The sequence below is a fragment of the Mobula birostris genome, chromosome 9, assembly GCF_030028105.1.
Source record: "Mobula birostris isolate sMobBir1 chromosome 9, sMobBir1.hap1, whole genome shotgun sequence".
In the NCBI taxonomy this organism is placed as follows: Eukaryota; Metazoa; Chordata; class Chondrichthyes; order Myliobatiformes; family Myliobatidae; genus Mobula; species Mobula birostris.
The window spans coordinates 26,072,850-26,098,640 of NC_092378.1; the positions used below are offsets into that span (position 1 = coordinate 26,072,850).

The following is a 25,791-nucleotide window of genomic DNA, read 5'->3' on the forward strand; positions in this document are numbered from 1 at the left end:
AAGTGGAATGCAAAATGTTAGATCATAATTGTGCAAATATTTGTTCTTGATTATTTCATTTAATATTCAATTTTTAATATTATTTTTCCTAAAGATTTATTTTGTTTTAATTACAGATTCTTGATGGTGTTGATTTGTTTGATCTTCAGTGTGCTATCTACTATAGATTATTATGCTGATTTTGCCACAGGATCTCTTTTTTGGATGGTGAGTACGGTAATGGTTGACATGTATCTGGCATTATGGGACATTGTTAAGGCTGTCTGAGTTTCCTTCCTACTAAAGTATATATAAATAAGAATTGTGGCTTCAGTAATTTGGAAATCTGTTTGTTTCCATGAACAGCTTTATTTGTCGATTTTACTATTCCAATTATCCAACAGTAGAAGGCTTGAAAGAGGGACATCATGTTATTAATTAAATTTGGTAATTGACCTGTCTTAATTTAGACATAGAAATTCAAATTCATTTAGAGGAAAATTTATTGGATATAGATAATTGTGTTTGGTGCATAAACGAGAGAAGGGAAGCATATGTGCTCAAAACATAAAGATTTTTTATGGCAGTAGTTATTAAGTCATTGTAGAAAAAGGGCAGGTAAGCCAGACAGGTTCTCCAGTTTAGAAGTGATCCACTTTCAGGGCAGTGCTCTGTTTTTGCTCCATGAAAGAGACAAAATGATATAGACCCATAATGACGTGCATAATCTTTCAGTGACTTCATGTTTTCCACTTCCTGATTTCCTCTACACTTATACTCAAAGATGTAACACTAAGGATGCAACAGATGGCCCTGGCATGGAGAGAGTGAAGTGCATAAAGTTCCTTGGTGTGTACACAACAAATGATCTAACCTGGACCCACAACACCTCTTCACTAGTCAAGTAGGCACAGCAGGCTCTACACTTTCTGAGGAGATCCAGGCATGTAAGGTTCTCCGCCCCCATTCTAACAAGAACTAGATTGCACAGATTACAAAGTTAAAAGGAGAAAAATAAGTAAGAGATGTCAAAGGAACATTTTATTAAAAGGGTGCCAAATATGTGGAATAGATTGACTGACTATACTTGTTGGTACTCAACACTCCCCTCTGTAACTGGACCTTGGACTTCTTAATGGAAAGACCCCAGTCAGTCTGAGTTGGCAGCAACATCTCAAGCTCCATCACACTGATCACTGGTGGCCCCCAAGGCTGTGTGCTCAGTACGCTGCTGGCTCACAACTGCACTGTCAGATTCAGCTCAAACAGCATCAACAAATTCGCTGATGATACTACAGTGGTTGGCCTCATCAGCAACAATGATGAGTCAGCACACGGAGAGGGGGGTAGAGAGGCTTGACAAATGGTGCTAGAATAATAACTTGAGTCTCAATGTGGACATAAGAGATGAGTGTGGATTTCAAGAAAGCATAGGTCAACCACTCTCCATTGCACATCGATGGCCCTGCCGTGGAGAGAGTGAAGAGCACAAAGTTCCTTGGTGTGCATATTACAGACGATCTAACCTGGACCCACAACACCACCTCACTAGTCAAGTAGGTGCAGCAACGCCTGCACTTTCTGAGGAGTTTGAGGCATGCAAGTCTGTCTGCCCCCATCTAACAACTTCCAACAGGAGCAACGCTGTGACTGTCCAGTCTGGCTGCATCTTTGTGTGGTACAGAAGTTGCAAGACCCTACAGAGGACAGGAAGGAACTGCCAGTAGGATCATCAGGGTCTCCCTACCCACTATTTGTGACATTTTCCAGAAGTGTTGCAGATGAAAGACTCAAGGCATTGTTGAGGATCCCTACCACCCATCCCACAATCTCTTTGACCCACTTATGTTGGGCAGGAGGTGCAGAAGCATCAGGACTAGGACTGGTAGACTGGGTAACAACTTCTTCACTCAGGCTGTGAGACTAATGAATACCCTGCCACCACTGAGGTCTTGTCAATTGGAGAGTGAGCTGTCCACTGTGCTGTGCTTTACTATATACATGCATTTTGAACTATATTAACTTATTTATAGTGCAATATTTTGGTTTATGTGCTGTGTGTGATTTATGTTGTGTGGGTGCACCATGGTCTGGAGGAACGTTGTTTTATTTAATTGTAAATATGTACAGTCGGATAACGTTAAACTTGAACTTAACTGTCAGAAGGCAAAGGGTGGGAATAAGGGAGCCTTTTCTGGTTGGCTGCCAGTGACTGGTGGTGTTCCTCAGGGGTCAGGGTTGCGACCACTACTTTTCACATTGTATAGCAATGATCTGGATGACAGAATTGGTGGCTCTGTTGCAAAGTTTGCAGGTAATGCAAAGACAGGTGGAGGAGCATGTAGTTTTGAGGAAGTAGAGAGGCTACAGAAGGACTTAGATTAGGAGAATGGTCAACGAAGTGGCAGATGGAATACAGTGTGTATAAATGTATGGTCATGCACTTTGGTAAAACGTATGAAGTTGGTAGATTGTTTTCTAAATGAGGAGCAAATTCAGCAATCAGAGGTGTAAAGGGACTTGGGAATCCTTGTGCAGGATTCCCTAAAGGTTAACTTGCAGGTTAAGTTTGTGGTAAGGAAGGAAAGTGCAATGTTAGCAGTCATTTCAGGAGGACTAGAATATAAATATAGAAGAATAGAAACGAAGATCTGTGGGTGCGATAGAGACACCCGGATGATAAGTTGCCTCCATGATACCAGAATCAGGGATGTCTTGGATCGCATCCATGGAATTCCCAAGGGTAAGGGGGAGCAGCCAGAATATGTCTTGGTACATTTTGGCACCAATGACATAGGTAGACAAGGTGAAGAAGTCCTGAAAAGAGATTTTAGGGACTAGGAAGCAAGTTGAGAAACAGGACCTCTAGGATAGTAATCTCTGGATTGTTGCCTGTGCCATATGCCAGTGAGGGTAAGAATAGGATGATATGGCAGGTGAATGTATGGCTGAGGAACTGGTGCAGAGGGCAGGGGTTCAGGGGTCCATTGGGACCATTTCTAGAGAACGTAGATCTGTAGAAAAGGGATGGGTTATACCTGAATCTGAAGGGGTCTAATATCCTTGCAGGGAGGAAGAAAAGTCAGGAATTGGCCAAAAGAAATATAAGTCATTTGCATTTTACATTCTTCAACATGGGATTCCAAATTACTCAGGTTATGATCTTGCAGATTTAGGCTTCTAAGGATAATCACAGCTTACTTTATAAAGTAGTCCTGTTTTTTGGTGTCTGGTTGTGTTGTCTGGTGGGCAATACAACTAGAAAATCTACGATAGGTCAGAGCAGATAGATTTCTTTCACAATAAAAATATGGGAATTATTCCCATGTGTCCTGATGAAGGGTTTCAATCTGAAGCATTGAATGTTTATTCATTACCTTAGATGCTCTCTGACCTAGAGAGTTCCTCCAGCATTTTGTGTGTGCTTGTGTGTTGCATGGGAATTATTTATGTTCATTTTCTGATCAATCTTTAATTGAATCAGTCTTTTGAGTTTTACTTTTCTATCTTACAAATGCCAAGTGAACATATACTGTACATACACACTATATGAATGCTTGGACCCTGCCTTCTGCTTGTTTTCACATCATTATATATAGCATTACAGGCATTTTGCATTGCATACATTTTCTTCATAATACATCCACTATTATGGATCAAAGTGTGAATAGTTCTTGCACTGTTGTCACCAAGAAAATATGGAGTTTCTTAATGGTTTGCAGAATCCTGTTCCATTAAAGTACAATTGTATAGCAAATCGCATGAAAAGATACACTTCTACAATGTTTGCACACTGCATTAATAACAGATCAAATCCTTTCATAATATGGCTGAAACTTGTACCGTTGTGCGTTCTATTCAATTTTATGGAGATCCCGATATTTTGTTGTATTCTCTGGACCCTGGTCTACATCACTTATGTTGCAAATTTCTTCCTTAAGAAAAGATCTTAAAGATGAAAGATTTTCTTTCTTTGTCACATGTATATCAAAATATTGAAACACACAGTGAAATGTGCTATTTGTGTCAATGACCAACACGGTCTGAATCTGTGCTGGGGGCACTGGCACCGAGATAGTATGCTCACTACTAATCTCAATCTATATGTCTTTGGAATGTGGGAGAAACTGGAACACTCAGAGGAAACACATGCGGTCATGGGGAAAACTTCTTACGGACAGCATCAGGAATTGAACTCCGATTGTTCTCATTGTAATAGGGTTACGCTAACCACTATGCTACCTTGCCACCTATCTTGTAAGCAGCTAGGAGAGGATGAGTTCTGACTTACCAGGAGGAGTTGACATCACATCTGTACTACACAGTCTGGTTCATTTTGTAGATGGGAGCAAATTCCTTTTTCCCCCCATTAAATGCTCCTCCTGTTTAAGAACCAAAGATCAGTTGAGGTGGTGGAATAACATAGAAAAAAATGTCTGCTTCTGTGTTTTGATTACAACACCCTTCAACTATTGGACATTTTTTTTCTTGTATTTAATCACATTATTTCAAACTGACATCTTTGAATGAAAGCAATGTGTTGGATGCATGCATGCTTTATAAAATACAGGTATAAATTTTTGGTCTACCTTTGGGAATTAACATTTCAAACTTGTGTTTTTTTGCATTTAATATTTATCACATGCTTAAATTATTTCTTTAACAAGAACCAGCAAATATTGTGATCAAGTATAGGGGCAGAGTAGGTGGTAGTATGATTTAGCAGGACCATTCCAAATTACTGTTGTTATAAATACAAAGTGGCAAAGAATCCTGATGTAGGCTTTTGTGAATTTTGGATATGTAATCTATTTCAATGATTGAAAATCCAAAACCCACTGCACTTTCAATGTTATTGTTCCATCAAATTATTCCTTAAATGATTGCAACAGTTTTACTTCAAGCATTCAGCCAGAGATCCATTCCAAGGATTGCTGTTTCCTAGCTTGAACAAAAAGTCTCATCCTTGGAGTCCTGAATGTATGTAATATATTTCCAGTTTGGACAATTTTGGGCTTGCCCTTTTGAATTGATTATACTTGGGGAAATTATGACATCTAGGCTTATTGTGAAGTGATTTTAGAAAATATTTACTGATTTCTGCTATTTCTTCCATTAGCTGAATGCATTTATTTCCTCATGGTGTCAAATGCTGTTATGAATTGTCATTTGTTGCCACTAGAGGGGGATATTGGTCCAATTTTATGCAGTAATCCTTGTGTAATTACAATTTTGTAGGTTGAATCTTATCTAGCGTTGGAGCACAGAAACAGAACCTTCAACCCACAATGTACTAATCCCTTTCCAAACTCTTGTTGCTTTTTTGATGCTTCAAATGCTTATCTAAGTACTTGAATTTTGTGAGAGTACTGACCTCTGACAACCCCTCAGATAGCGAGTTCCAGAATCCAAACATGCACTGGATGAAAAAACTTCCATGAATCTCTTTTCAATCTCATACTGCTTAAAATAAATCAATGTCCTCTGGTCATAGCCATCTTTACTGTGGAGAAAAGTTTCTCACTAATTACCCCATCTGTGCCTCTGATAATGTTGTATTCCTCTATCTGGTCATCTCTCCGTCCACCCCACACACAGAAGATCCTAGTGTATGCAGTCTCTAATGGCTGTCATGCTCCATCCCAGACAATATTATAATGATTATCCTCTGTATCCCATGATGTGACAACCAAAACTGCCCACGGTGTTAGATGAGTGATCTGATTAATGACTTTTTGTACCATACCTTTCTGCTCTTGTAGTCTGTGCTCTAAATAATGAAATCGAATATTTCAAATGCCTTCCTATCCATCTTATCTATCTAATCACTATTACATGTAAAAAATCAGTAAGGATCCCAGCACTAATCCCAACTCTACACCACTAGTCATAGGCTTACTATCACAAAATCTAAGTCAAGCAATGGAATCATTCAATTTCAAGAAGCTGATGTATTACAAGTTAAAGCAGCAGGGATTAAAAATATTTATTTGTAGGATCTTGGATGTGGCATGTTATTGTAGCAAGTGGTACTGTAGCCTTATGGTTCCAGGGACTTACTGAATGTTGTGGAAGATGCTATGTGCCTGTGCACAGATATATTTGTACAAATGACAATAAATGCAAACTTCAACTTTTACTTTGGGAATTGTCTGTTTATTTTCTTCCATCGAGGATTTGACCTTGACAATGTGATTAAGTAAATCGGCATTCAGATTCATTTATTTATCGCACCGTTTCCATTAACAACCGAAACAGCCTAGGGATGTGCTGGGACAGTCCACAAATGTTGCCACACACTCCAGCCCCAACATAGCATGCCCACCATGTTCAGCAGAACATCATAAACAGCAGCAGCAACAACAACAGAACAACAGCAACAAAATAACAAGAGCAAAAGGAAACCACTTTCCTATCTCCTATCCAGTCATCCACCCACTCTCACACACAGACGGTCCTCCAACCTCAGCACAGGCCACCTCCACTCGCGGACTTGAGACACTGAGCTTTGACTTCCAGACCTCTGATCGACCATTGGTCTTTGATCTTCAGTTTAGATCCCAAGATGGGACTCTGAACTGAAGATGTCAGGACCCCGAACTCTAGGTCTCAACTTGCGTACCTAGTGGGTCACTGGCCCTCATCCCTCCTGCCTGCACAGACCTCCAGTCCTGGGGCTTGATGACCTTGGGGGGGGGGGTGGTTTCGCTGACCTTGGGGAGCCTCCAGCCCTTGTCCTTGCTGGTCTGCATCCACACGCCTGCTGGTTGAAAATCTGTCCTTTGTCACACATCCACGTCACTGGTTCAAACATGAAGTGTGGAGGCACGTGTTTAAATACCGAGTCATAACTAACCAAATCAAATTAGGTTTTTCATATTTAATTCTATTTAAACAACAGACATGCTTTTCACATAACTCCGCAGAGGTACATATATCTTACAATTGTTTGGCAGTATATTGGGTTTAGATACCTTGATGTAATAACACCTGATACATTTGATCATGAAGAGGAGAAATTACTTTCCAATCATAGCCAAGATATGCCCCGATTTGTGTTTATTGTGAATCCAAACAAAATGTCTCTGTAGGTAGAATGGGTACAGACAGAGTGAATGGACTGCTCTAGATTATCTTTCTGGCTGTGGAATTCCTGCTCAATGAGATTGTGACATTGATAGCTCTAAGTTTTGTCTACCTCGGTTGGTGGCCATGAATATAACAAAGGTGCTTGCAAATCTTCAACCTCATTTGAAATTCACCCACTTCAAACTTGCTAATGAGTAAGAATCTCACCGCTTGAGTTGCATATATAAATGATGAGAATTGGTTCATTATAGTATCAGGAGAAAGAATGATATGTCTGTAATTACTTCGCAAGTATCACCTAGATAGCAGAATATTTCCTCTGTGGTCTACTGGCACATATTTTATCAATGGAAGTAGTCAAAACCAGGAGCTAACACAACAAGAAATTGTGCTGATGTACCTTTAGGATTAGTGTGACAATAAGCAGTATGACAGATTGATTTAATTATCTTATTATTCATGTTAGAAAAAAATTTAGCTTCGCAAGACAATGGCTAACACAAGCACCTTGTATGGATAAATTATCTGGATGAATATTGAGACATGCATTCCCAGTTAGTCTGTGCTTTGTTGCTTGCAAATAGATGACACTTGTTTAACAGTTTAATTGGATAAGTTGCTTAAAGCTATACCACAAGTCAACTTTTATACATTTTTATTAAGGTCAGGTTTATCATCCTTGAGGATTAGGCATAAATAAAGGAGGGATAGTATCAATCGGTGCCTTCAGAGATCAGGGAGATCTTATCCTACAACTACATACTGTCAAACATCTGCACGTTAGAACAAATTGATTGAAATTTAACAGCGATGCTAGATGTGAAAAAAGGAAAAAAACAATGTTTTTCATTACTGCTCTTGTGATATTATTGAATGCCAATAAAAAATCAGTAGCAGAACTTTGTGATGAATATTTTGCAAATTTATGTTTGAAAGGTTCTCGATGAATCTTGGTGCTGAAGCCAAAGTTAAATCTCTTGAAAAGCTGGTAGTGTAAATTTACAACAAAATATATTTGCTTTTTACATATTGAATAAACCTATTGAAAATATATAGTGTATTATACTGGCTTGTATTTTCATCTTTATGGAAAAAAGTATATCACAGTGTAATATGACTTAAATTGCAAAATTAATTTGTGCATGTTTAAATGTCAGGTCATAATTAACTCAAATAAAGGTTAGTCATTCAAAAGTAAGAACTGTATGCCCCTGCAGAAATTGTAACAAACAGTACATTTATTGAAAGGTACTAGTTGATACTTGCCTTTAGCAATTACAATATGTGAGTTAATAAACAGGTAGTGGGTGGCTTTCAATTATCCTCCTGCCAATCATACCTCCCACACTACATTCTTGAACTTGAAATGACCTACAAGCTTTCAGAGCTTTGAATTTATTGTTCTATTTGCAGATTTCAATACAGCTTCATATTTTGCTTTTTTATAATATGATATTTTAAGTACTATATTGCTCAGCAAAATCTTCAATATTAGTGGAATTAATTATTCAAAGTTTTGGTTTTAAAGGATAGAAAACAAACTCAAGTAATCAAATTTATATTTTTTCATGGTGTTAGTAAATTGATAAAAATCTGACCATTGGGAGCTATTGATTTTCTCTAGTACTTAAGTCATCTTCATAATTACAGTACCAAAGGCCTTCAGCAAAGTCATTCAAAATAGGCTTTAAAAATAAATAAGGCTTTTGATGAAATCTACTGTAAGTTTTACTGGCATGACAATTCTGGAGGATAAATTCAAAGGTGATTTTCTTTTTTGAGTTGAATGGCTGTAATAATTGCCATTGGAGGATGAAGGCAGAGAAATGAATGAGATTGTACGTGGCTGACATCATTGCCAGTCTCTGTATCTTTAGTAGTTATTTTCATCTGTTAAGAAACAGAATGAAATGGAAAAGTCATGGTATTTTTTAGAATAAATTTTTCTTTTTTTTATTATTAGGAATTAGTGATCTCACAGCCAAACTGGACAGGTGAGAAGTTTTAGGTTAATCATTGACACATTTTAAAGGGTTAAGCATAGAACTAGTAGTGCAGTGTGAACATTTTTCGAAATGGTACCGATACTGCAGTCATGACTGATTTGGATAAGTCATGGGGAGTTTTTAGAAGAATTAGCATTGTTACATTCCATTGTTGGAATTAATAATAATGCCCACAACTTTGACATACTGTTGTCTTAAAATGTATTTAAAAAGACATCCAAAATGGGTCACTAAGATTTCAACAAAATTCTAGTCCATTATTTTTTAAATGGATGCAGGTGATGCAACTTATCATATTAATTTTTAAGCCTGCTCTACTTTTAAATAATTATATGAATGGGTTTCTGATTATCAAATAAATTGGCAGTATTTTAATTCCTTCAACCAGTAAATTTATCTTCCAATTATGTTCTTTCTGTTTGGCACTTTTCCAAGACAGTGATATTTTTGTTTGCTTCTTTGAAGTAAATCTGCTTCTCATTTTTCTTTTCATAATAACTTACATAAAATAATATAATGTTTCTGTGACATTTTAAGGCAATGAGGTCAGGACCCCTTTGAGGAGCCTTTAAAAGCTGCATCCTACTCTGTACCACTCAAAATTCATGGTTTGTTTGAGGCAATGATCACAATACTAATTAACATAAATGTGGCACTCTGATCGAAATAACATTTAATATTTGACATTTCATTCTTTTTCACTCACAGGTGTGCTGTGAAAAGTAGAGCTCCACTTCCATGAACTTGTGTGCAATTGTGTATTGAAAATTACTTTTTTCCAGTTTTATATTACCACCATATGGGGTATTAGCCACTCAAACTTTGACACTGTAAGTCCAAATATGCTTTCATCTAGAATTTAAGAGTAATTCACTTTCAAGATCTGCAACGACACACAGTGGCCACTTTATTAGGTAAACTTACACACCTGCTTGTTAATGCAAATACTTATTTAGCCAATCACGTAACAGCAACTCAATATATAAAAGCATGCCGGCATGGTCAAGAGGTTCAGTTATTGTTTGGACTTTTCATTTCAATGGGGAAGAAATGTGATTTTGGTGACTTGGACCATATTTGTGCCAGACAGGGTGGTTTGAATGTCTCAGAAATTGCTGATCTTCTGGGATTTTAGACCATAAGACCAGAAGGTATAGGAGCAGAATTAGGCCATTTGGCCCATTGAGTCTGCTCCACCATGGCTGACCCATTTTTCCTTTCAGCCCCAATCTCCCTGTATCCCTTTATGCCCAACCAATCAAGAATCTATCAACCTCTGCCTTAAATATACATAAAGATTTGACCTCCACAGCTGCCTGTGGCAAAGAAGTCCATAGATTCACCACTCTCTGGGTGAAGAAATTCCTCCTCATCTCTGTTCTAAAAGGATGCCCCTCTATTCTGAGGCTGTGTCCTCTGATCTTAGACTCTCCCACCATAGGAAACATCCTTTCCATATCTACTTTATCAAAGCCTTTCACTATTTGATAGGTTTCTATTAGGTCACCCCTCATTCTTCTGAATCCTAGTGAATACAGGTCCAGAGCCATCAAATGCTCTTCATTAGAAAAACCATTTAATCCTGGAATTATTTTCATGGACCTCCTTTGAACCCTCTCCAGTTTCAGCACATCCTTTCTAAGATAAGGGGCCCAAAACTGCTCACAATATTCCAACTGAGGCCTCATCAGTGCTTTATAAAATCTCAACATTACATCCTTGCTTTTATATTCTAGTTCTCTTGAAATGAATGCTAATATTGCATTTGCCTTCCTCACCACATACTCAATGTGCAAATTAACCTTTAGGGAATCCTGCACAAGGAATCCCAGGTCCCTTTGCACCTTTGATTTTTGAATTTTCTCTCTGTTTAGAAAATAGTCTATGCTTTAATTCCTTGTACCAAAGTGCATGATCATACAATTCTCTACACTGTATTCTATTTGCCACTTCATTGCCCATTCTCTCAATTTGCCCAAGTCCTTTGGCAGACTCCCTGCTTCTCAATTCTACCTGCCTTTCCACTTATCTTTGTACCATCTGCAAACTTGTCATTTCTTCTACAAAGTGCATGACCATACACTTCCTGACACTGTATTCCATTTGCCACTTCTTTGTCCATCCTTCTAATATGTCTACGTCCTTCTATGGCCCGTCCTATTTCCTCAAAGCAATCTTTCCCTCCAGCTATCCACATACTGTCTGCAAACTTACCACAAAGCCATCAATTTCATCATCCAAGGCATTGACATATAACGTAAAAAGAATCGTTCCCAACACAAGCACCAGGCAGCCAACCAGATAAGGATCCCTTTATTCCCACTCTTTGCCTCTTGCCAATCAGCCACTGCTTTATCCACGTTAGAATCTTTCCTTTAATACCATGGGCTCATAGGTTGGTAAACAGCCTCATGTGTGGCACCTTATCAAAGGCCTTCTGAGAATCCAAGTACACAACATCAACTGATTCTCCTTTGTCTATCCTGCTTGTTATTTCTTCAAAGAATTCCAATAGATTTGTCAAGCAAGATTTTCCCTTGAGGAAACTGCTGACTATGGCCCATTTTATCATGTGCCTTATACACAAGCCTATTTTTCGTATGACCTATTTTCTCTGTCTTCCACCAACTCCCTCATATTCTCGCTCAACTATACATTAGGTGTGATTTACGGTGGTTGATATTCCTATAAACCCACATGCCTTTGGGTTGTGGGAGGAAATGGGAATACCCAAATAAAACCCATGTGGTTATAGAGAAAATGTGCAAGCTCCGCATACAGTAGATGATACTGTTGGTCAGGCTAGCTCACAGGTGCTGTGAGGCAGGTACCCTTTCAGGTGTATCACTGTACTGCCCCAAATTGGACCTCTTATTGGGTTTGCCCATGGAATCTGATATGAAACAGCTGGAAAGACACATCCCCACACACCATTACAAATAATGCTGTTTAGAGGATCCTCAATGACTTTCAGGCTTGTGAATGGTTGGAGAGTTGGTTATGCAGAATTTCTGAAGTTTGATTGTTAGTGAACATGAAGTTTGAGAAGGTTCAAGAGATTGCTGTTGCACATGTTACAGCTTAGGTTTAATCTGGACCAGCTGTAGGTGGATAGGAAGGCTTTAGTCATTGAATTTCTATGCATATTGAGTTTTCTTGGAGCTTTTTTTCTATATGAACCTGAAGAAGGGCCAAAACTTGAAACTCACAAAGCAGGGCCAAAACTACCCTTGCTAGTGATCATAAAATTCAGTCTGAATTAATGTGCGTCTAGCACTTCCTAGATTTCTGTAGTGAATGCAAGTCGTATCTTTGACAGTCTTTATTTATATGTTCCTTTTTTGCCGCGGCTGCAATTTGGACTGTAGCAGATGACAATCACATTTTCTTCAGTTCACCTTCATTTTGGGGTCACCGAATTTAAGTTTGAGTCCAGAACCTTGCTCCGATAGATCAAGATGAGGAATTAAATGAGACATGATCAAGCAGAGGTTGATTACTTAAGCTTGTATGAAGAGAAAAGGAACGAGCAGCAAGCTCCTGTTTAGGAGAAGGGTAACCCTGGATATTTTAAGGGACCTTAGCTGATGAGAGCTCTGATCAAGGAAAGGAAGGAAGCAGCCATTGGGTTTAGGAGGTTGGGAATAAGTGAATCAATGAATAACTATAAAAGATTAAGAATAATCTTAAGAAGGAAATCAGGAGTGCAAAGAAAAGGCATGGGGTAGATTGGCAGGTAGGGTTAAGGAAAATCCAAAGAGCTTTTTAGCTATAATAAGACTAAAATGGTGGCTATAGAGAGAGTAGCCCCTCACCTTTAGTGGTCAACAGAGTCAACTGTGACTTAAGGTGCTGGAGATGGGTGGAATTGTAATGAATATTTTTCTTTTCTGTGTTTACTGAGGAGAAAATCATGGTTGCTCAAGATAAAAGGAATTATTGGAGATATTTCAGAGGAAATTTATTATCACTCTGGTGGAGGTATTTGCAGACTTATAGGTCTTTAAGGTGGATAAATCCCTAGGGCCTGACTGAGTGCGTCCTCAGACTTTATGGGAAGCTAGAAAAGAAGTACAGAGGCCCTTGTGGAGATACCTGTTCCATCATTTGCCAATGGTGGAGTTCCTGAAGACTGGGAGGTGTTTAAGAAGGGTAGCAAGGACCAGCCAGGATGGTCAGCCTGACATCTAGTGGGGAAGTTACTGGAGGCAATTCCAAGTCATAGGATCTACCAGCATTTGAACAGATAGAGTCTGATTAGGAGGTGTCATCATGGCTTTGTGTGTGGGAAGTTGTGCTCAAGGAACCTTTTATACTTTGTTGAAGAGGTAGCTAAAAGCGGTTGATAAGGGTAGGGTAGTGGATGTCGTTTATTTGGACTAAAAGCAAGGTGTTTGACAAGGTCCTGTTTGGTAGGCTGTTCTGGAAGGTTAGGTCCCATGAAATCCAAAGAGAGCTATTTAGATGAATTCAGAATGGGCTCAGAGGCAGAAAGCAGAGGGTGCTGGATGAAGTTTGATTCTCAGAATGGAGGACTGTGACCAGTGGTGTGCTGCAGGGGTCAGTATTGGCACCATTGTTATTCATTATGTACAGTACATAAATGACTTGCAAGCAAATGCATTAGGGTTGATCAGTAAGTTTGTGGACGACACTGAATTAAGAGGTGTTGATAGTGAAGAAGGTTGTCATGAATTACAAGGGGATCTTGATCAGTTAGGGAAGTGGGCCAAGGAATGGCAAATGGATTTCAACACAGGTGAGTGTGAGGTGATGCATTTTGGAAAGTCAAACTTGCATATAACTTGTACAATCAATGGTAGAGCACTAGAGAGTGAAACGGAACAGAGAGACCTAGGAATGAATACAAGTGCATACTTTGCTGAAAGTGGCATCACAGGTAGACATGGTGGTGAAAAAGGCATTTTGCACACTGGCCTTTATCAGTCAGGGCATTGAGTATTGGGAGTTGGGACATAGTGTTGCATTGTATAAGGCCACACTTGGAGTACTGTGTACAGTTTTGGTCACCCTCTAATGTGAGGATTCCCAACCTGACCCCTCGGTTAATGGTAGGGATCCATAGCATAAAAGAAGTTTGGGAACCCCTTCTCTAATGGGGAGGATGCGGTTGAACTAGAAAGAATGCAGTCAAGATTTACTAGGATGTTGCCGATACTAGAGGACTTGAGTTATAGGGAGAGTGGTAAACGTAATGAAAGATACGTAAATATTCAATCTATAAATATTTCTCTTGTAATTGGCCTGTTCCTCCTCTGCAGAGTGTAACAAGGTACAAACGGTGTAGATTAGCGATCGATCACAAATGGTTCTGATGAAACGCCTGTGACATGAAATGTTGATTCTTTTTCTCCTTCTGTTAATGCTACTTGACCTCCTTAGTAATTCTATCACATTCGGTTTGTATTGCAAATTTTTGGGTATCCTCAGTGCCTTGTTTTGTTTTACTTTCCAGACATAGTAGAGTGTTATCTTCATTTCAATACTATTCCAAGGTGATGTTGTGGAGTGGGCAGATATACCATCACTCAATGATAAATGTAAGTGGAAGCAAATGTGAAATCAGTTTGAATCACCAAGAAAAGTTGTTATGAAAATGGGTGAGGAAAATATTGAGGGATTGTAAACAAAAAAATGGTGGAAAAATTCTGCAGGTAAGACAGCAACAATATATAGCAAAATGGCGGTGTAATGGTTAGCGTAATGTTATTACAGTGCAAATAGCCCAGTTTCAATTCTTGCTGCTGTTTGTAATGAGTTTGTGTATTCTCCCCGTGACCATGTGGATTTGCTCCAGGTGCTCAGGTTTCCTCCCACATGCCAAAGACCTACAGGGTAGCAGGTTAATTGGTCACATGGGTGTAATTAGGTGATGTAGGTTCGTTGTGCCGACTGTTACTGTCAAAATGCTGGAGCTCAGCAGGCCAGACAACATCTATGGAAAAAAAGTACCGTCGTTTCGGCCTGAAACGCCGACTGTACTTTTTTCCATAGGTGCTGTCTGGCTGCCGAGTTTCTCCAGAATTTTTGTGTGTGTTGCTTGGATTTCCAGCATCTGCAGAATTTCTCTTGTTTGGGGCCTGTTACTTGCAGAATCACTTTTAAAAAAAAAAAAATGAAAAAGTTAATTTTACAGAACAAGACTCTTAATCAGAACTGGAAAAGCTAGAAACTGCAGGGGAAGTTGGGAAGGTAAGGACAGAATGTCCATTTCACCTCAGGATTTTCACCAAATTAAAACTAACTTGTTTTCTCTTCCCTGTTCTGATCCGCGGTCTTTGACTGCAACATTTAAATTTTATTTCTCTTCACGCTCTCCGTTTATTTTATAAAATCCATTCATCTTTTGCCAAGGTCTGTATTTAGTATATTGGCAGGTTATGATTGTTAAGTTCATGGTCAGCAATGTTCACAGGGTCTATGGCAAAGGCTATTTTTGTTTTGCTGGGACAACTGCATTAATAAAGCACCTCTACAAAGGAAGGAATTTTTGCTGCTTGATCCTGCCGAGTATTTCTAGAATTTTCTATTTTTATTTAAAAATTACAACATCTGTAGTTTCTTTTTGAATTTTACACAATTCCATTCTCACAAAGAATGTCAAAAGCCATATTTTGGGTCTGTATATTTTGGTCTTGCAATAAGTGGAAAGTTAACTTGATGGTTCTGAGAACGATAGGGTAAGAGTGAAGAGCATGGCTCTGGAAATAGGTGGTTGTTAAGGGAAAGTATCAAGGTGAATTTTTCCTTTCTAAAGGAATGATGGCTGATTAATTTGGTTCAGGACCAAGATGGACAGGGAAGTGGAGATGGGAGGCAGAAGATTAATGGGAATGAGTTCCAAGGATCAATATGTGTGACATATGGTGAGATGGTTTGTAAAGTTCATGTTGGAATTTGGAATTATCTGGATTTTCGGGGAGATGATTGTCTCCCAATAATCATCACAGTTTGAAAAAAAAAGCACAGAGTCCTCAATGGATCTCTGATTAGTAACGAAAACATTTTTGAACACTTTTTGTCAGATATTACAGATGCAAAGTATGTTTAAGGAGGTTAATTGTAGTAGATCATTCAGTGGTCATCCTTGACCTTCCAGCTAATACCAAACATTAAGTGGTTTTACTAAAAGGGAGCAAAATAAATCTAAAGGAGAGCTAAATCTTATGAATGTCTGAGCCAGTTCTGTACTGCATGTTTTGAAACTGGATTTTAGGTGAGGAGATCTGGAGTACAGCTGTTATGGGTGGCTTTACTGGAACAGGCACTGAAGGCCTCACTTAAAGGAGAGAAAGCTGTAGATTTGAGATTTTCCGCTGACAGTGGTAGTCTATCACAATCCTTTCGGTGATAGATGAATAAATATGAAAAACCTATCATGTTCCATTTTATATGAATAAATTTGTGTTAGTTACATAAGCATTAGTCTTCACAAATGCATTATATGAAAGGGCACCTTCTGTGCAGTGATTAAATTCTGCTTCAAGGAAGCCTGGAGCCTGATAATTGACAAAGTTAAGGAGCTGATGCTAACAGCTGTAATTTGAACAATTACCCAAATCCCTGTGTGATAGTACATTTCCTCTTGGATTTGATAGACATATTCACCATTTGATATAGTGGCCAATTTATTAGATACACCTGTACACCTGCTTGTTAACACAAATATTCAATCAGCCAATCATGTAGCAACAACTCAGTGCAGGAAAGCAAGCAGACACGGTCAAGTGATTCAGTTGCTGTTCAGACCAAACATCAGAATGGTGAAGAAATGAGATCTAAGAGACTTTGTCCATGAAATGATTGTTGGTGCTGGACATGGTGTTTTAAGTATCTCAGAATCTGTTGATCTCCTGGGATTTTCATGCGCAATGGTCTCTAGAGTTTACAGAAAATGGTGTGAAGAAACAAAAAAAATCCATCCAGTTAGTGGTAGCCCTGTGGGTAAAAACACCTTGTTAATGAGAGAGGTCAGAGCAGAATGGCCAGACTGGTTCAAGCTGACAAGAATGTGACAGTAACTCAAATAACCATGCATTACAACAGTGGTATGCAGAAGAGCACCTATGAATGAATGTTGAACCTTGAAGTGGATGGTCTATAGCAGCAGAGGACAGCAAACATAACGGTGGCCATTTTATTAGATGCAGGAGGGACCGAATAATATGGTCACTGAGTGTATTGTTTCAGTGATGTATTGCACAAAGACCAAAACGTGTCTTGTGATATACCACAAAATCATATATGTTTCTGGTTTCTTAAAATAAAATTAGTTATGAATTACAGATTATTGAGCAATATGGATTTACAGAAACATTTACCTACCTGCAAAATATGAGCATTCGGATTTGCAAATTGCAGCAAATTGGTAAGGAACGTATATCCTGTACCAAATTGCAGTTCACATTTTTAAAAAATACTGTATAATCTTTGTAATTGTTTTCAGGTGGAATAAATTGATACTGTGCTTTAAAAAAAAAAAGCCACACCACTTGTGTTCCCATTTAACTCAAATTCTGGCCTTCTATCATCTGAAGGGTATTGAAGGATGGTTGACGGGAAGGGCACACCTTGAAATCAGATCATCAGGAGGGTACTTGCAAGTAAAGTTTACAAAATGTCAATTGGATAGCAATAACTTCTCAGGTTATGTTGGACAGAACATTGTCTACACTTGTGGTAGAGTGACTAAAGCAGAAATCCTTACAGAAAACATGGCAGTTAATTGTAGCATCTGCTAATGGATTACACTGGCAACTATCAAGGGTTTATTCTGTCAGAGTGCATTTTTTATCAAAGAATGTATAAATTATACTACCTTGATGAAAGATCCCAGCCCAAAATGTCAACTATACTCTTTTCCATGGATGCTGCCTGGCCTGCTGAGTTCCTCCAGCATTTTGTGTGTATGTTGTTTGGATTTCCAGCATCTGCATACTTTCTCTTGTTTGTGATTGGATAAACTTCAGATTTGTTTGCTTTACAGGCAGTCGCAAAGCTAGGAACCCGAATGAACCCAATTTAAAAAAAAATAACAAGACCGACCCCCATTGCCCACAGAGAAAGATAAAAAAAAATCAGAATTTCTCAAAGCTTTGTTCACAAGCTAACAACCTAGATTTTCAGATGCGAAAGTCTTATTGATAGAGTGCCACAGAATTATCACAATGAGGATCTGCCAGCAGGCAGGTGTGAGATTAGACGAACTGAATTGATTTGACTCAAAGAAAGCATACCTTGCTTATTTTGGAGATATTGAAAGGATTGATTATATTTAAATAGTTTTCTTTTTAAGTAAGGCTGCCTTTTTGCCTATTGCTACTTGCCTCGAGATTTTAGTAATGGTATTTTTCCTCCTGAAGGAACTCTGTGAGTTGAACAGTATTTAAGGAAGGAAATGAGTTGTAGAGGTTTCTGTTTGAAACCATGAATCACAAGTTGTAGTGATTGGATTTTTTACTATCTTAATAGGTAGGAAATTATAAGGTTCTGACCCATTAGTGAGGAAGAAATTGTGATATGCATGTGGCTCATTGAAAAGTCTGGAACTAGTGGCTTTTCTGACACTACTTTTTAAAGGTTTGAAGAGGGCAATTAAAATTACTTCATCAACCTGCTGCTGTGCATTATTACAGGTTGTACACATTAACAACAATAGTAAGGTGTTGGTGCTTGGGAATAACATAAGGTTGATTTTGAAATTCATTCTGCCATTTGCGTGCTTTTATTTAACCTGACCAAGCATTATTTTATTATTTGTCTTGGCGTGGACTAGATGAATGATGAATGTATGTCAAGGATTAATGTTGATGCACTATTTTGTCAACCAGTCAGCTGGAAGTTTAAAAAGGGAAAAAATTGCATTGCTTTTATTAATGTTCCTCAAAGCAGATTGCTTATAATTAAAAATAGGCTTCTTCTTTGGATTATTGAATTCATGAAAGACGCATTGTCTAGAAATGTAAAATAAAAATCTATTAGAGACGCTATTTCCTTTTAAAGTTGCTACAATCATTCCAGTTCCCCAGAAAGACAGCATCACTGAACTTAATGAATATAGGTCAGTTGCTCTGACTTCACTGGTTATGGAAACGTTTGCACGTCTGATGTTGGCCTACCTAATTCTATTACTGATCCTCTTCTTGACCTGTTACAGTTTGTTTACAGAGCAAATCGCTCAGTTGAGGATGGAGTTAACTTGTGTCTTCATTACATTCTTCAACACCTGGTCTCTCCCAACACCTATATGAGGATCATGTTTGTGGATTATAGCTCCACCTTCAACACTACTTGTTCTGGAGTTGCTAATCCAGCTATCAGTACCCTACAATATCTATCAGTGGATTACGAACTTCCTGTCAGGAAGGAAACACTATGTAAGGCTGGGCACCTACTTGTCTAATCCAATGTCTATAAGCACAGGCTTTCCCCGGGGCTGTGATCTTTCACCCCTCCTGTCTTCACTGTATGCAAATGACTGTACCTCCACAAACAAATAAAATCCTAAAGTTCACAGATGACATGACTGTAGTTGGTCTCATCTCTAATAATGATGTGACCTGCTATTAAAGAGAGGTAGACTTGTCTTGCAGCAGGGTGTGCTCATAACAACTTGGAGCTTAATGTTATCAAGACCGTGGAAATGAGGGTTGACCTGCCAACAACCCTCTACCCTTGGAAGTTAATGGTCGGACGCTGTCTGTGGCCAAGTCATTCAAATTCCTGGGGACTACCATTACCAGTACATCGAAGTGGGACAAGCGCGCTACGCTCATCGCTAGGAAAGTCCAGGAGAGATTGTTCTTCTTATACCAGCTTGGGGAGCTTAACAGCTCAGGGTGTGACCTGTTGAATTTTGCTCAGCCATCATTTAGGGTGTTGCGACCACCTCTGTCACTGTTCGGTTTCCCGCCACCTCCTCCCGCTCCAAGTCCATGTTGCAGCGAGTGATCCACTCAGTGGAGAAGGTCATTGACCGTCAGCTACCGACATTTGAATACCTGTTCATTGCCAGAGTGAGGAAAAGAGCTAAAAAAAACAAACACCGCTGACTCCACCCACTCTAACAGTCACTTATTCAGCAAATTACCATCAAGGAGACACTACAAGTCCATCACCACCAGGACTACATGTCATCTCTGAAGCTTCTTTCCTGTAGCTATCCAGCTTCTCAACAAAATTCACTCAGGTGTAATACTCTAACTGTCCCTGCACAGCATCCATTAAATGGTCTTTCCTGCTCTCTCTCTCACTCTTCTGTTGGTAATTATTGAGTTTGTTCATAAGTTCACATTTATTTAAGTTTGATTATTGATGTTTCTGCTAGTTGTTGATTGCCCATGGCTGTTTGCACTTTTGTCTTGTAAACTGTTGGTTGCTGTTGTGTTGTCTGTTATGGTATTGTCCTGTGATGTATACTTGGCACCAAATCTCAAACAATTCTGGTATGTTCCACTGGCAAAAAAAGTGATTCCGATATAGATTTAATTTTTAAAAATCCGCAAAATAAACAAAGTAAACTGATGCTCATCAAGGCCAGTGGTGTAGTGGCACCTGCACCGGACTTTGAGGTGAGTGGTCACAGGTTCGAATCCAGCCGGCCCCTTGCACGCTTTCCATCCATGCCGGGTTGAGCATCGAGCAAGCAACTCAGCCTCATAAAAATCAGACAAATGCTAAAGAAACTGCAAGGCTGCTGCCCAATATGCCACAAGGCGCTGAGAGGAACAACACCACTGTTCATCAAGCATAAAATAATCCTGTAAAACTCAAAACAGTCCTCAGTAGGAAGGCTGTAAACCGATGATGGAAGAATAACCATGTTTGAAGAACAAAGATATACTAAAGCAATTTTATAAAAGGTGCCTTGTTAAATGGATACTAGAGAAAAATTGAGAAAATGGAATAAGGAATCTGTATTCTGGGGAGTGGGTATATCAGCAATCCAGCTGTAAGAAGCTTGTAGTTCACATTGGTCACTAATGTATCTCTAAGCACTCTGAACTCTGATTCAAAGTTTTAATGTTGCCCCTCTCTTCATGAAAGCTGTCTGATCTACAGAGTATTTCCAGTATTTCCCCACTCTGTCTTCCTCCCATTCAGAACATTTGAATTTACAATGGTTCTGTGCTGTTAATGTGTGAGCAAAGTAAAAAGCTGTGCTCCTTTTCCATGTTTATTCCTTTAATCTTCATTTTCCATTTTATGTTGGTTGTATTGAATCTCTCTCTCTCTTGCTCTCACGCTCTCTCCCTCACACTCACTCACCCTCTCTCATTCAGCCACTCTCTCCACTCACTCACACTCGCTCACTCACCCTCTCTCATTCAGCCACTCTCTCCACTCGCTCACACTCGCTCACTCACCCTCTCTCATTCAGCCACTCTCTCCACTCACTCTCTCTCTCTCTCTCTCTCTCACTCAGTTACTTTCTCACTCTCACTCTTTCTCACTCCTGTTTCCATGTTTCTCTTTTTATACTGGCCATCTCCCCTGTCCACTCTTAGTTCCTCTAGCAGATTCTCTGTTGTATTGAAAAGTACCAAGAGCATGAAGAAGGGTAAGAACAGTGCTCCAAATTTTCATTTATGTTAGTGACACCTCATAGGATATGGTTAGAGATTCCAAGTTGTAAGGAAAACTCATCCAAATGCTGCACATTTTGATCAACCGTTATTGGAAATGAGGATAGGCTTTCAGAAGATTTTGTTCAATGTGAACTAAAGAAAAATAGACATTGACTCACATCTGTGTCGGGGTGAGCAGAAATACAAGTAGCATTCTAAGGAAGAACTGGAATGTTTTGCTGTAATTTAATAATTGCAATTAATGTTTTTGTAAAGACACCAATATCAGTAGAAGAAAACACATCAGAAAACTTCACCTGAAGATCGCTCCACCAACAACAAATCAAAAAAAAGTGGATAAGTTGAAACTTTTCTCATGGCATTATGGGAAAAATAACTTTGGACCAGCGGATTTAAAAAAAATTGTTGTTCCTGTACTGCCACTTTTATGGGCTAGTTTATTGTTCAGTTTTGAGCCATCCTGTGAGCTAGACACCTCATATTATAGGCTGAATACACTTACTTTTACATTTTACAACTTGGAGTTAAGTGCAACTGAGTGTTGATGTTTGGAATGGAGGTTTCTTAATCTGCATGCCAATCACTTTAAAATACCATATAAAATTGAGCTAGCATTGATCTACATAGTTTTTTCCCTAAGAACTAATAATTCTAATAAATATAAGCATGAATTTTTTTTGTTATAGGCCCCCATTAGTCTCAAGAGACCATGGATTTGCACCTTGGAAGGTTTCCAGGGCGCAGGTTGTATGGAAGACCAGCAGTTGCCCATGCTGCAAGTCTCCCCTCTCCACGCCACCGATGTTGTCCAAAGGAAGGGCATTAGGACCCATACAGCTTGGCACCGGTGTTGTCGCAGAGCAATGTGTAGTTAAGTGCCTTGCTCAAGGACACAGACATTGCCTCAGCCAAGGCTCGAACTAGCGACCTTCAAATCATTAGACGAATGCTTTAGCCACCTGGCCACACGCCAACACGGTTGAAAATTAGATTTCTGTATTTTAATGATAATGGTATTAACTTTAAACATAATCAGGAAAACTGCTGATAATCTTTATCCCGTATGCACATCGAATGGAAGGAAGGGAGATGGTGCAATGAGAAAATAAAAGTGCTTGCAGCACAAAAGGAATGGAACAAAAATAAAGGCTAAGAAAACCACTGGAAACATCTGAAAACAATAGTCACACACAAGTGGATTTGATGGAAATCAAAGACAGAAGAAAATTAATTTAAATAATTTCAAAGGAAAATAAGAGGTTGAACAATAAGTAGAAAGAGAAAGCTTATTTAATTTCACTGAGGTTTAAAAATTCTTGAAATAGATTGCATCATACTAAGTTACACTTGGCACAGACTGGAATTAAATAAAGATTTTAGAAATATGTTTGAGGATGGTATTGAAGAAATTTAGTCACAGAAAAATGACTGTATGGACAGCACCGTGGTAGAGCTAGTAGAGCTGCTGCCTCATATCTCCAACAACCTGCGTTTGCTGCTTACTGTCTTTATGGATTTTGCATGCTGTTGCTATGACTGTGTGGGTTTCCTTGCATGCTTCAGTTTTTGACTATATTCTAGGAGTATTGTGTAGTCGATTGTAGAATGAGGGATTGAACAAAATGGACCTTTGGGAGGATTAAGGTAAATGGATATTTGATGGTTGGCTTGGATCTAGTTAAAAAAGGCCTGCTTCTGTGCTGTGTAACTTCATGACTCTAACACTTGTCCAATGGCAATTTGTACTTGAATTTGAACTTGGTTTCTTTGCTAACGTGTCCAAAAAATATTCTAAACATTTATCCATTATTGTAATTATCATCAACTTTATGCTTTTATGCAGAAACGTCACTCCATTCTTAACAGTTCATTCTTTCTCTGTTTAGGAAATTGTATTAGTGGTGTTTTTTGGAGCTGAATATGTCGTCCGGCTATGGTCTGCAGGCTGCAGGAGTAAATATGTTGGTGTTAAAGGAAGGATTCGGTTTGCTAGAAAACCTATTTCAATTATAGGTGAGAATTTTAGGGGATTCTTCTTGAATATCCTGCCTTAACATTTGTTTAAATCATGGTCAGTTCTAGTTTCTGCAGTTGCCATTAAACAAAATGTCCTGTAGATCCGAATGAACATCTGAGTGTTTTAATGGTGTTAAATATGCTGTTTGAAAATTGTTCCAGCTGTGGGTTTTGAATGTTTACTACCAGTGCAATGATCTCTGTGGATGTTGCTTTGAAGAGATAAGAATTATGTCTTTATCATCCTACTATTGAAACTTAACCAGCATGTCTGCTTTTTTTTTACTTGCAGATCTGATTGTAGTGATTGCATCCATCATAGTTCTCAGCGTTGGATCAAATGGCCAAGTCTTTGCCACTTCCGCTATCAGGTATTGCTGCACAGTTCCACAATGTAATTTGAATGAAGGCTGCAAAAAGAAATTATGTCTCTCCAGTGGACCAATCAGTTTGTAGAAGCCAGAAAATCTAGAGTAAATGAACAATTGATGCAGTTGTAAAACTTGCAATAGACTTTGATTCTGAACAAGATTCATTAACATTATGAAACTTGGGAGTACTTTATTGCAGCAAGATTTTGAACTTAATTTATCAGCAAATATTTTGGGGTTTATTTGAAAACTCTGATTCAGTGATAAAGGGTGTAAAGCATGGTGGTTTTGCAAATTAATAAGTAAATACAGACTTCTGAAATGTCCAGTTTCCATGTTTAACTGAATGAGTTCTTCAGAATGCAACATCTTGATTATGAATCTTGTTTTTGCAATAGGCCAAAATTTTGTTGTTTAATTTAAAGCTTGACTTAATTTATTTCACATCATGTGCATGTTTGTTTTTCTGTGTAGCATCATTTATGACAGGGCAAGTGAGGGTTGCTGAAGAGTCTCACACTTAAGAGAATACAAGTCCATAACTTTTTTTTGAATTTGTTTATTTGTTGAATTCTATTGTAGAGTCTCACTGAGTTTCTAAAAGAATGAAGTTCCATCTTTGAATAGCAACAGAAAGTGAGAAAAGCTGATGCATGTACACATCATAGAGTCACGCAGCATAGAAATGCCCCACCTCCTCCTCGTACCCCATCCATTATTTATTTATATACACACATCCTTTTTCTCTCTCTCCTTTTTCTCCCTCTGCCCCTCTCACTATACCCCTTGCCCATCCTCTGTGCTTTTCCCCCCTCCCTCTTTTCTTTCTCCCTGGGCCTCCTGTCCCATGATCCTCTCATATCCCTTTTGCCAATCACCTGTCCAGCTCTTGGCTCCATCACTCCCCCTCCTGTCTTTTCCTATCATTTCAGATCTCCTCCTCCACCTCCCACTTTCAAATCTCTTACTAGCTCTTCTTTCAGTTAGTCCTGACGAAGGGTCTTGGCCCAAAACGTCGACTGTACCTCTTCCTAGAGATGCTGCCTGGCCTGCTGCGTTCACCAGCAACTTTTATGTGTGTTGCTTGAAATTCCAGCATCTGCAGATTTCCTTGTGTTTGCCCTATAGCATGACTTGGTCTTGATGAATAAAAAGCTTGTCTACACTAATCCCATATCCTTCTATTCCTCTATTCCATTCCTATCCCTGTACTGATCCAAATGCTTCTTAAATGCTGTGATTGTACTTGCCTTTACCACCTCCTCTGGAAACCGGTTGCATAGATTCACCACCCTATGTCTAGAATAAAATGCCCCTCAGAATTTTGACAAAAGACTGTGACTGCCCACTTTTTCAATGTCTTTCATAATTTTATGACCTCTACAAAATCATGTTCTCAGTCTCCTGCAATCCCATCCTATGCAATATCTCCTTGTAAGTAAAGCCCACCATTTTCAGGGAGTTCTGAAACTGAACCTCATCTTCCCTGCATGCATTAACCTTCCTTTTACTGTATATGCCTGGCCAGTGTTACAGAAAACAAAATGCATTACATCACATTTGTATGGATTAACTTACATCCATGCATTGCATGATGATGTGCAGCCAGCCATCATTAATTGTATTTTATTAAAATTTAATTCTGTTTTCCCTTAAATAGTATTAACAGCTTTTAAGCAGTAATATTTTGAGGTATATCAGTTTTTATCCCTTATGATGAGA

General features: G+C 38.8%; 1 protein-coding gene across 1 annotated transcript in view; it reads left to right on the forward strand.

The window, feature by feature from the left end:
• Positions 1-25,791, forward strand: part of kcnq1.2 (potassium voltage-gated channel, KQT-like subfamily, member 1.2) — a 379,236-nt gene that overhangs the window by 42,259 nt on the left and 311,186 nt on the right. Inside the window, 3 exon segments of the mRNA XM_072269294.1 lie at positions 117-207; positions 23,569-23,695; positions 23,991-24,069. Coding sequence (XP_072125395.1) covers positions 117-207; positions 23,569-23,695; positions 23,991-24,069 — 297 coding nt within the window.